An 11704-nucleotide genomic window follows, 5' to 3' on the forward strand; every position below is an offset into this window, starting at 1 on the left:
TTCTACCCTTAACTGATGGCTCAACCTCAAAAACACAGGACAGCACACAAACCCATCAGGACAAAGATGCCAAGCCTCTAGAACTTATTAGAACCTCTGGTCCCAAAATCAGCCCAGACAGATACTTGTCTAATACCATATGTAGCTTTGTTCTGGGCATCTTATATATTGGAACTTCTATACTGCCTAAAATCAGCAGAACTTGCCTATAAAAGGCAAACAACCAGCAGTGCAGACCAGACCTATATCGTTATGCATCTTCATTTACAGAAAAAAAAAAAAAAAAAAGCAGTTCCGGATGTAAGACAGAGAGACTTACAGAAAAGAAAAGACAGAAAAGAAAGGTGGGAAGCAAAAAGTCTGGACGGCAGCAGGAGATGGCATAAATGATTATGTGTTTCTCCCAGCAAAAAAAAAACCCTATGGTTAGCACCTATGGGTGAGCTGCTGCTTGTGATTCCAGCATCTCCTATCACAGCTCTAGCTTGAGCCCCAACCACTCAGCTTCTGATCCAGCTCCCTGCTAATAAGACTGGAAACACAGCAGAAAATGGTCTGAGTACCTGGGCACCAGCCACCCACTTGGAAAGCCCAAATGGAGTACTGGGCTCCTGGATTCAGATTGGCCCAGCCTGACTGCTACAGTGATCTGAGGAATGAACCAGTGGATGGAAGATCAAGCTCTCTCTTTCTCTCCCTCTCTTTCTCATTCTCTCTCTTTGCATATGTCACTTTGCATTTCAAACAAATAATCCTGAAAAGAAGAAAAGAGAAAACTGGCTATCTTTTAAAGAAGAAAATTGTACTGCCCCTTTGCCACATTAGTAAGTGTGACTTTAGCCCTGTGGCTGCAGGGGACAGTTGTTTTAGGGGAACTTGAGTGTCACCATCATCAGGGGAACAGATCGACAGCCACACCCAGGAAGCAGCAGCAGAATCAGAAGGCTGTGAATGGAGACTGAGCATCGCACAGCTAGTTAGATATCAACTAAATGGCCTCCGCACCCCATTCCTGCACTACAAAAGCAAAATGAGCTTGCATGCCTGTAACTCACCAACTTCTTACTTACCGGTATATTCTTGCCATACACTGGAGACCAGCTCTACGGCAGAATCAGGTTGATCCTGGAAGGCAACTGTCTCTACTACTGCTTCCTCTGAAAAAAAAAAAAAAAAAAGGCTGCTAATTCATCTATCCTCTTCTTGATGGCAAGATTTCTTGTCTCAGGACTGCCTCAACAACCAATTGGAGAGTGGGGATTAGCTTGTGCTAAGGTCTTGTGGCAGGGAAGCAGCATGGCTGGTGTTGCTAGTTGAGAGGACGAAGTGGATTGGCTATTTGTTGAAGTTGAAAGCCTGTTGGGAACAGACTCCACAGCACTTGAAAGCCAAAGAGAGAAATTTATTATATTAAGAGCAACGGGAAGTGGCAAAATTTGAGGCAGGAAGATGACACCACCTGTTTTAAAAGAGGGACAGATATAGCTTCTCAGCAGAGGACAGACTATGAGGCCAGGTCAGAAATGAAAGAGGAAGGGAGTCGGTGCTGGGGAAGAGGCAGTAAGAACAAAGGGGAGGAGGCACACCTGGAAATGTTGGGAGATGGAAGTGGCAGGATTTGGAGATGGCATGGAGAGAGAGAGAGGGGATGGTGAGAAGGCACCAAGACCAGTGCTTAGGTCAGGCGCTGTGACTTTCTCACTTCTACCCTCCACTTCCACTTCTGTCACTGCAGGCATCTAGATGACTTCCATCATGCCTGTACCCACAAACTCCCTGTCCCCAATCTGCATCACTGGGGGCTCTTATGCCAATATTTCACTAGCATGGCCTTGTTTAATCCCTGCAAGAGGCAGGGAAGAGAGGAGAGGCTTCTAGGGAGGTTAAGAGCACAAGAGATACCTTGCTGGCCAAAACTGGCTCACCACTGTGAGTGTCCATATACTCTTAAGTGTAAAAGGGTCTGGGCATATTCTATTTTCCTGGTTTTGTGTGGACATCTCATGCCTGAAGTTTAAGGATTGAGGTTGGATGTTATGCAAAGCCTGTTTTGCTTGGCTAATCTTTTACTCTTTTTTTTTTTTAAAGATTTATTTATTTTGTTTGGAAAAGCAGATTTATAAAGAGGAATGATCTTCCATCTGCTGGCTCACTCCCCAAGTAGCTGCAACAGCCAGAGATGAGCTGATTCAAAGCCAGATGCCAGGGGCTTTTCCTGGTCTCCCACACAAGTACAAGGTCCTAAAGATATGCTTTCTGATGTCACCAGCAAGGAGCTGAATGGTCTTGCAGGGAAAGAATTAACTAATTAGGCCAAAGTGCTGGGCCCTGGCTTGTCTTCTATAGAGATGGCAGCCACCTCCACTGGCTCAACACAGCTTGCTTCTGCTAGGGGAAGAGTTTGCTCCAAGCCCTGTAGTATCAGCCAGCTAGCCCTCAGAGAGAGCCAAAATACTTTGAGAAGCTCAGCCCTCCCCACCCACTCCTCTCAATAAGCTATTGCTTAATGATTCCCACCCACTTCTACTCTGTTCCGTACACTGTCTACTTCCCAAAGGCTTCCAGGACTGGAACAAGCCCACATCTTTGATCTGGAGACCAACAAACCCAAAAGATCCTCCTTTTTCTTGCTGCTGGGCAGCATCAGACTGTGGGGTGGGCAGGAGGAAGGAAGACAGCCTTATCAGGGTTGGGCACCCTAACCACCCAGGGCAGAACACACCCTACCGTTGTGAGAAGCAGCACCCAGCACCAGGAGGAATTCATGCTGTGTAATGGATCTCCCCTCAAGCTCACGGCTATTGATTTTTCCTCCGGCAGAACAGCAAACCCTGGGCACCATCAAGTGCACAGTCCCTGACCAGCACCCCAGCTGGGAACACCTCCTCTGGCATGAAGCTCCAGTCCCCTTACTTCTTGTTTCTCTGGTTGAGGGCCTTCTGGCACCTCCAGTTCTCAGACTTAGGTCACCACCTGGCACTGCTAAGTTTTCTGCCCCTCACTGTACACACACCCCAGGGGAAGGTTCCAAATGTGGGAAGCAACCCCACAAGGGTGCCAAAGCAAAGCTGCAAGTAAAGCTTGGAGATATCTCTGGGGAGGAAGCTTGGAAGGTTGGGCTATTTCCTTATGAATATACTCACAGGCATGGGAACCTATTGTGTGGGTGTGGGGTAGGAGGGTTGGGGGAGAGTCCTGGATGAAGCCACTAGCCTGCTGATGTGAAGGAGGTGGGGCCTCTAGGCAAAAAAAAAAAAAAAGGAGGGGGGGAGAGTTAACCAGTCACAAGAGTTATGAGATAAGAGGGAGAAAGGGAGGAGGCACAGAATCCAGGTGCCAGGCCCCTCCTTGGGGTCCACCCCCTTTTTTTTGACGGAGCAGTCTGGTTTACTGTTGGGGGTCAAGGAGGTGCAGGTGCAGACAGGACGGGAGTGCTGCAGCTTCTCCAATCCAGGTGGGTTTGAGATGTGGACTAGCTGAGGTGGGGTCCACCTTCTTACCTGGCTTCCACGTTAAGGTGGGAGAGAGGGAAGCCGGTAGCAGCTCAACCAGCAGCTCTGGGGTGGAGGGGTCTGCCCTTCTGGAAAGCACTCCATTTCTTCCATCTAATAACCTTGCTGTATGCTTTATCAGTTCTCTCTCCATTCCGGCCCTGGGGAACTTTTCCCTGAGGCTGACCAGACAGTTGGGGGACCCATGTTCCTAGCAGTTCCCAGTGAGGACCACTGGCGTCTGGGAATGGACATGGCAGGCAGGATAAGACAAGCATGAGCGCTCAGGAAGGAGTGGTGGCCGGTTTCCCGCATTCAAATTCACCTCTTATTTCCAGATACTGTTCCCTCCCCCACACACTACCGAGACCCCTGGAAACCGGAACCCAGAGCGCCGCATGGCGGCCCTCCCGGGGCCGGGGTGGGCTCCAGGGAAGCAGGGACGCAGTGGCCCCAGGATGGAGGGCCACTCCCGAGAAGAAGCACCCTCTCTCCAACTTAGAGTTTGGGCTAATGGGAGGCGACGGCGCCAGCTGAGGGACGAGTGGGGACGGAGGGAGGCCGGGGGCAGGGGCGTTCTTAGCAAGGAAGGCGGAAAGCCTCCTGCGGTCGAGCCACGCCCTGACGCGTGGGGACTCCTGGCGTGCCTTTGCAAGTTCCCGTAACTTCCTTCCCTCCCAATTTTCGGCAGTGCACCTGAGCAGCTGAGCAGCTGAGAGGAAAGGACGGACGGAACTCTGCCGGGGCCTTCTGCCCCTCACCCATCTCTATCCTCAGGCTCCAGCGATCAGCACGTCTGCCCGGATCCGTGCACGATGCCACCCGCGGGCTTCGAAGGTCCCCATTTGCTCGGCTGGTGGCCTCGTCCGCCTCAGCTGTTTCTGCTCCTGCTGCTGCTGCTCCTACCGCAGCCCATAACCCGCGCTCAGACTTCACCCAGCACCCCTGGCGGGCCCACCACCAGGGGCGCCCCGGGCACCACATCCACGCCAGGCGCCCGTAGCGCCTCAACGACGCTGGGTACCCCCAGCTCCCGGGCCCTTGAAGAGCGGGCACGGGCCTTGATGCGGGACTTCCCACTTGTGGATGGGTGGGTAGATGCTGCATTAGGGCAAGTGGGAGGACTGAGAGCACCCCCGGGGATGCCCAGCCAGTGAGGAGGCCCCCTCCCAACACCCCTGGGTGTCCTTTCCCTTCTCTACCAATTACTTCTTGGGTGGAAGCCCCCAGTTAAGGCCTCAGAGTGTCTTAGTGGAGTCTGTGGGCAGGATGTAGTGGGGTATTTCCAATTGTCTTACCTGGCCTGGAGGTCTGAGGGACACACCCACTCCCCCCCACCTTCTGACTCTGTCTTTAACATTTCCTACAGCCACAATGACCTGCCCCTTATCTTGAGAAAAGTTTCCTCAAAAGGGCTACAGGAAATCAACTTGCGGAACTTCAGTCATGGCCACACCAACCTGGAAAAGCTTAGAGACGGTTTTGTGGGTGCCCAGGTACCATGGGGAACACACCAGGGAGAGTGGAAGAGAGTGGAGGGCCCAGAGAGCACACTAGTTACTTGGAAACTTGGCTGTCATCATGGCCCGCATAATGCCATGATGTGGGTTCTGGAGCTTGCAGGGGCCACCATGGGGGTGGGAGTATCAAGGGTATTCCCTGGGCTCTCTGGGTGCTCCCAAGGAGCCTCTGCCCACGCCAACCCTTGGCCTTGTCCCCAGTTCTGGTCAGCCTACGTCCCATGCCAGACCCAGGACCAGGATGCCCTGCGCCTCACCCTGGAGCAGATTGACCTCATTCGTCGCATGTGTGCCTCCTACTCTGAGCTGGAGCTGGTGACCTCAGTCCAAGGTGGGTCAGTCAGCAAGGGGCTGTTAAGAACTCGATTGAGTTGCTCCAGTCCATGAAAGTAACCATCAAACCTTTCTCATCTCCAGCCCTGAACAACACCTGGAAATTGGCCTGCCTTATCGGCGTGGAGGGTGGCCACTCCCTGGACAGCAGCCTCTCTGTGCTGCGCAGTTTCTATGTGCTGGGAGTGCGCTACCTGACGCTCACCCACACCTGCAACACCCCCTGGTGAGCACAGTGTGCGCGCCGATCCACTGAGGCAGAGATGTCCATGCGGTCAAATGATGGGCCCAAATCAAGCTGTGCCTTTGGCAGCTGGCACTGACTCGGGAATGAGGAAGAGAGGTGGGATTCCGGGGTTCACAGAAGCAAGCCTAAACCTCAGCAGGGCACTCTTACTGCCATGTGCAGCCTCTCCTAAGTCCCTGCTTTTGCTCTGGGGGAAGGGTTTTGAGGGATAGAGGGTTTGGAGGGAACCCAAAGCTCTGATGGCCAGGCATGGCCAGACTACTTGTATTTTTTGGCCTTTCTGCAGGGCTGAGAGCTCCACCAAGGATATCCACCCCTTCTACAGCAATGTCAGTGGACTCTCCAGCTTTGGTGAGGTGAGGACCCTGTTTGTCTTCCTGTCACCCATGCTTTCCTTCGGAAATAGGGACACACGTGTGTATCCCTGACAGCCTCCTCCCAATCTGCTTCTGCAGAAGGTGGTGGCAGAAATGAACCGCCTGGGCATGATGATAGACTTGTCCCACGTCTCTGATGCTGTGGCCCGGCGGGTCCTGCAAATGTCACAGGCGCCTGTCATCTTCTCCCATTCGGCTGCCAGGAGTGTATGTGAGAATCCTCGGAATGTTCCTGATGACATCTTGCAGCTTCTGGTGAGAAACTAGCCAGCCCTGAAACCTCACTCACTTTTCCCTTAATTTCCGCAAACCCTAGACTGAAATTCTTCTGCTCCATAAACTCACAGTCCTGGAATCATTGAGTATAGTGGGAGTTTACTGTTCCCAATTCCTCTATTCCTCACACCGAGGACCCAGCCAAAATGGCCAACCTTCTTCTCTTCACAGACCTAGAGGGTCCAAAGCCAGGGTTGAACACCTTCCTCTCCTGGGACCCCTAGGGGTAGGAGGGCATGCAGGGATGCTGGGGCAAGGGTTGAAGCCAAACTGAGTGTGTCCATTTGTTTACCTCTGCAGAAGAAGAATGGTGGCATCGTGATGGTGTCCTTGTCTGTAGGGGTACTGCAGTGCAACCTCTTAGCCAACGTGTCCACTGTGGCAGGTAAGTCTTCCCTCCAGGCTCTCTGATGCTCAGAATATAGCATCACGGTGCCCCCTCCCAGCCCCCTGAGCCACAGCAGGGTCAGTGCTGTGATTGTAATGGCATAAGGGAAGAACTCAGATGTAAGCCTCAGGTCCTGCCCATCTGTTCCTCTTGAAGGGGGCGACCAAAGCACCCAGCCTGCTGCTAGCCAAGGGATAGGCAGTGTCTCAGGTCTCTAGAGTCTTTCTCAGTTGTGCTCTTTTCTCTCTCTCTCATCTTCCACTGCCCTGGAGGAGAGCCCCTTGCAAATTGTCAGAGATGTGAGGCAGGTTGGATCCTGGATGAGAAATGGCCAAAACAAATGACTTTGGATCTGCTCCAAATCACAAGGCCAGTATAGAACCAGTTGGTCAGTTTGGCTCAGAGCTTTGTGGCTGCTACATGGGGTGCTGGTCCATGGAGGAACTGACCTCATAGACTGCAAGCAGGACAATCAGCAGAGCCCAGTGCCTGGCCGATGCCTGCCCTGGCAGCCCCACTGATTCTCCATCCTTCCCCAGATCATTTTGACCACATCAAAGAAGTCATTGGATCCAAGTTCATTGGGATTGGTGGTGATTATGACGGAACCAGCAAGTGAGTGTTTTCCTGTAGTACATCCAGGGTTGGGTACATAGCTAAGGAGCTGTCCCAGTCACCATGCCCAGATGATCCTCACTGCCTTAGGACTTTCCCACCTGGTATTTCCCAGCTCCCAGGGCTTGTGGGAAATGTAGAGAATATTTGCATACAGTGGCAAGCATAGATTTTAGTAGTATAATTCAGTGAGTTTTGCAAATGTTCTAGGAGGTTTGAAGTCCTCTTTCTAAAGGATGAAGAACAGCAGTGGATTACTTATTCTCCTACCAGTCTCCATTTCCCACAAGTGACCAGGACTAGAGTTCAGGGGACCCTTGACACTCAGGGTTGTGGTTGTGAGTTGGGATCAAGGAATCAGGTCTCAGGTTCATGAGCCTACTGGTCGGTGGCCACACAGCTTCCCCCAGGGGCTGGAGGATGTGTCTAAGTACCCGGTGCTGATAGAGGAGTTGCTGAGGCGGGGCTGGAGTGAGGAAGAGCTCCAAGGTGTGCTCCGTGGAAACCTGCTACGGGTCTTCAGCCAAGTGGAACAGGTATGTTAGAGTGGGTAAGAATAGTTTGGGTGGTGGGTTATGAGCAGGGGTTGGGGTAGCAAGGAAACTGCTAACCACTGGCTGCCACCTCTAGGTACGGGAGCAAAACAAATGGCAAAGCCCGCTGGAGGACAAGTTCCCAGAGGTACAGCTGGGGAGCACCTGTCGCTCCTCGCAACCACGCCTGCATCGGCGACAGTATGCGTTTTCAGACCAGCGACCCACTGAAGTTTCAACACATTGGTCATTAGACTTATCCAACGTGTCACTCTCCAAATCTCCACTACACAGGGCCTCAGGGCTCCTGGCTACTGCCACCTTTGCAATCCTCATTCTGTGGCTCTGACAAATGTGGTGCTGCCAGATATCACTGACAGCTACAGATGCTCCTGCAAAACTTCCCCTTTGTGAAGACATAAGCATTTCCTAGAAATAAATATTTTGGATGTGAAGCCAAGCATGAGTGTGCTTCTTTGCAATGTGGTCTGCTAGCACAACTTCTCTCAGCTCTGGTCTTGGTGAGGGCACCCTGCACTGCAGCTTCTGTGTGCTCTGGTGATCTGAGGAGATGCAGGTTTTTGGGTTCAGTACAGGACGATGACAGTAGGTCTGGCTATAGAGGAGCAGACCCCATTCTGTGCACCCCACCCCCAATAGTTCATCGCAGTCCACATGCTGATCCACTGATCACCTCCTAGGGTTTTCCAGGGAATTCTGCTTTGGATTCCCAGGAGAGGAACCTCCCTGGACCATGATTCACCTCTCCATTCCTCTTTGAGCTCAGAATACCAGGCCAGGTAACAGGTCTTGGCCCCACAGTGGGTACCTTGCTCAATCCCTCTGGGACTTCTCTCCCAAGGCACAAGCAACTTAGGCATCTGTTTTACCCCAAACCATAAATGACCTCCAATAGCAACTGTAATAATAATAATATCTAATGCTAATAATGACAGCTAGTAATAATAACATGATAATAATGGATAATACAATGCTGTTAGTCTGCATACCTCATGCAGTTTCATCCCAGATATATATCCAACAGTAATGCATTCATATCTGCTCACAAAGGCATCTTAAATCATATTTATAGCAACACAATTAAAACCCCAAAATCTGCTCTTCAAAGTAAAAAATGTGAGTAGCAAAACCCAAGTGATTATCTTTAAAAGTAGTCATATTTTAATATATCAACTTAAGGAACAACAATAAACATGATAGTTAGGGGCTGGTACTTGTTACAGCAGTTAAACCACTGCGTGGGACACCCACATCCCATAAGGGGATTGCTTGGGATCAGGTTCTGGCTTCCCTCTAAAGTCCAGCTTCCTACTAATGAGTATGCTGGGAGGCAGCAGGAGATGGGTTAAGTGGCTGAGCCCTTGTCACTCATGTCGGAGACCCAGGAGTTCTAGGCTCCTGGCTTCAGCCTGGCCCAGCTCCAACTGTTATTGCCATCTGGGAAGTGAACCAGTAGATGAAAAATCTCGCCTTTATCACTCTACCAAACATGTTAAAAAAAAAAAAGTGGGGGTGTTGCAATAGCCTAGTATCTGAACTCTTTGTCTTATATGCATCAGGATCCCATATGGGTACCAGTGTGTGTCCTGGCAGCTCCACTTACCCATCCAGCTCCCTGCTTATGGCCTGGAAAAGCAGTCAAGGTCTACCCAAGTCTACCCAAAGCCTTAGGACCCTGCACCTGTGTAAGAGCCCTGGAAGAAGCTCCTGGCTTCAGATTGGCTCAGCTTTGGCTATTGCAGCCACTTGGGGAGTGAGCCAGCAGATAGGAGATCTTTCTGTCTCTCCTCTGTAAATCTGACATTCAATAAATAAATAAATGAATCTTAAAAAGGGGTAGGGACATAAAAAAGAAACAAAAAATAAAAGCAAGGGGGTAGGGGAGAAAGGGGAATCCGAGCATTTGTCCAACCCACCTTCCCCCATACTTTGACCGTCCCCATCCTATTCAGTGGTCCTCATGGGCCTGCATTCTTGTCAACTATGTAAACCAACATCAAAAATAAAATCAAAACTTTTTTTGTTTACCAGCCATTTATAATAAATGTGGGAATTCCACACCAGAGAATTCATATTACAAAACAATAAAAAAATAGAACGAACTAAAAACAAACCAAAAAAAGGAACTTCACTAAGAGTCCCAAATGAGTCCTAACTCCTATCTGGCTGCTGCACTTCTGATCTAACTTCCTGCTACTGCACCTTAGAAAGTAGAAGATGGCCAAGTACTTGGGCCCCTGCACCCATGTGGGAGACCTTGATAAAGCTCCCGGCTCCTGACTTATGCCTGGCCAATCATGGTTGTTACAGCCCTCTGGGGAATGAACCAATATACGGAGAATATCTCCTCCATCTCTCTTCCTCTCATACTGCAATTTAAACTTTCAAAAGAAATTTTTTTTAGGGTCCACTAAAGTAACCTTGAGGTAAAGTCCTTGCCTTGCATGTTCTGGGTTCCATTATGGGCACCAGTTCTAATACTGGCAGCCCCGTCTCCCATCCAGCTCCCTGCTTGTGGCCTGGGAAAGCAGTCTAGGACAGCCTAAAGCCTTGGGACTCTGCACCCTCAAGGGAGACCTGGAGGAGGTTCCTGGATCCTGGCTTCGGATCAGCACAGTACCGGCCGTTGCACTCACTTGGGGAGTGAATCAACAGACAGAAGATCTTCTCTGTCTCTTCTCTTGTCTGTATTTCTGACTTTCCAATTACAGATAAAACAAATCTTTAAAAAATTTTTTTAGATATACTTATTTATTTTTTGCTGGAAAGGCAAATTTACAGAGAGAACAAGAGAGAGAAAGATCTTCCACTTACTGCTTCACTTCCCAGATGGCTACAACAGCCTGAAATGAGCTGATCTGAGGCCAGGAGCCAGGAGCTGCTTCTGGTTTTCCCACGTGGGTGCAGGGTCCCAAAGCTTTGGGCCGTCCTCGATTGCTTTCCCAGGCCACAAGCAGGGAGCTGGATGGGAAGTGGAGCAGATGGGACTTGAACTGGTGCCCTCATGAAGTGCTGGCACTTGAAGGTAGAGGATTAGCTGGTTGAGCCTCCATATTGGCCCCTCAAATAAATACATTTTCAAATTTTGCTTTCAGGAATATGCTTCTTTGTATTTAACTCAATTTTTTAAGTTACTAGGAAGAACACATTTTTTTTCAGTATAATTTTTAAAAAGATGTATTTATTTAGGGGCCCAGTGCGATGGTCTAGTGCCTAAATCCTCACCTTGCATCTGCCAGGATCCCATACAGGAACCAGTTCATATCCTGGCTGCTTCACTTCCCTTTCAGCTCCCTGCTTGTGGTCTGGTAATAAATTTAAAAGTATATATATTTATTTGTTTTTCTTTTTTTAATTTTTATTTTAAATATTGAATTTTATGGTACAAATCTGTATAGTCTGGGATTCCCAGACTATATTTATTTATCTATTGATTTAAAAGGCAGAGTAACACAGAGAGAGATCTTCCATCTCCCAAACGGCCACAACAGCTGGGAGTAGGCCAAGCTGAAGCTAGTAACCAGGAACTCCATCCTGGTCTCCTACCACTTTGAAAGCCAAGTTTATTTTGGTACAAAAACCATATATTTTTTTGTTTTTATTGGAAAGGCAGATATACAGAGAGGAAGAGAGACAGAGAGGAAGATCTTCCTTCCATCGATAAACTCTCCAAGTAACCACAATGGCTGGGCTGATCTGAAGCCAGGAGCCAGGAGCTTCAGCCAGTTCTCCCACACAGTATAGGGTCCCAAGGCCCTCTACTGCTTTCCCAGGCCACAAGCAGGGAGCTGGATGGGAAGTGGAGTAACTGGGATTAGAACCGGCGCCCACATGGGATCCTGGCGTGTGCCAGGCCAGGATATTAGCTGCTAGGCTATCGCGCCGGTAAAAAAGAAAATATTT

At 49.9% G+C, this 11704-nt stretch overlaps 1 protein-coding gene across 4 annotated transcripts; it reads left to right on the top strand.

Annotated features, from left to right (window-relative positions):
• The first annotated feature begins 932 nt into the window (after nt 1–932).
• Nucleotides 933–8235, top strand: LOC121157981 (dipeptidase 2-like). Of its 4 annotated transcripts, none has more exons than XM_040982503.1 (11): nt 933–1118; nt 4183–4581; nt 4861–4987; nt 5213–5342; nt 5429–5570; nt 5878–5947; nt 6047–6223; nt 6545–6629; nt 7172–7247; nt 7648–7783; nt 7878–8235. In XM_040982503.1, exons 2-11 carry the CDS (start codon nt 4307–4309, stop codon nt 8127–8129), a joined length of 1470 nt encoding a protein of 489 aa, XP_040838437.1. In that variant the 5' UTR covers nt 933–1118; nt 4183–4306; the 3' UTR covers nt 8130–8235. The 4 variants fall into 4 exon arrangements, with proteins under 4 accessions (XP_040838437.1, XP_040838438.1, XP_040838436.1 ...); XM_040982504.1 differs by lacking the exon at nt 933–1118 and adding an exon at nt 3311–3454 and having other exon boundaries at nt 4269–4581; XM_040982502.1 differs by lacking the exon at nt 933–1118 and adding an exon at nt 3473–3912 and having other exon boundaries at nt 4269–4581; nt 6548–6629.
• The last annotated feature ends 3469 nt before the right edge of the window (nt 8236–11704 follow it).

Source organism: Ochotona curzoniae, unplaced genomic scaffold, assembly GCF_017591425.1.
Source record: "Ochotona curzoniae isolate NIBS_2020 unplaced genomic scaffold, NIBS_Ocur_1.0 contig_3622, whole genome shotgun sequence".
NCBI lineage: Eukaryota > Metazoa > Chordata > Mammalia > Lagomorpha > Ochotonidae > Ochotona > Ochotona curzoniae.

What these genes read in the sequence shown, in the direction of transcription:
- LOC121157981 (XM_040982501.1), top strand. Translation starts at nt 3,768, where the DNA reads ATGAGCGCTCAGGAAGGAGTGGTGGCCGGTTTCCCGCATTCAAATTCA. An exon ending in GCGGCCCTCCCGGGGCCGGG is followed by an intron (nt 3,913 to 4,268) that starts GTGGGCTCCAGG and finishes CTCTATCCTCAG; the next exon opens with GCTCCAGCGATCAGCACGTC. An exon ending in TCTTCAGCCAAGTGGAACAG is followed by an intron (nt 7,784 to 7,877) that starts GTATGTTAGAGT and finishes TGCCACCTCTAG; the next exon opens with GTACGGGAGCAAAACAAATG.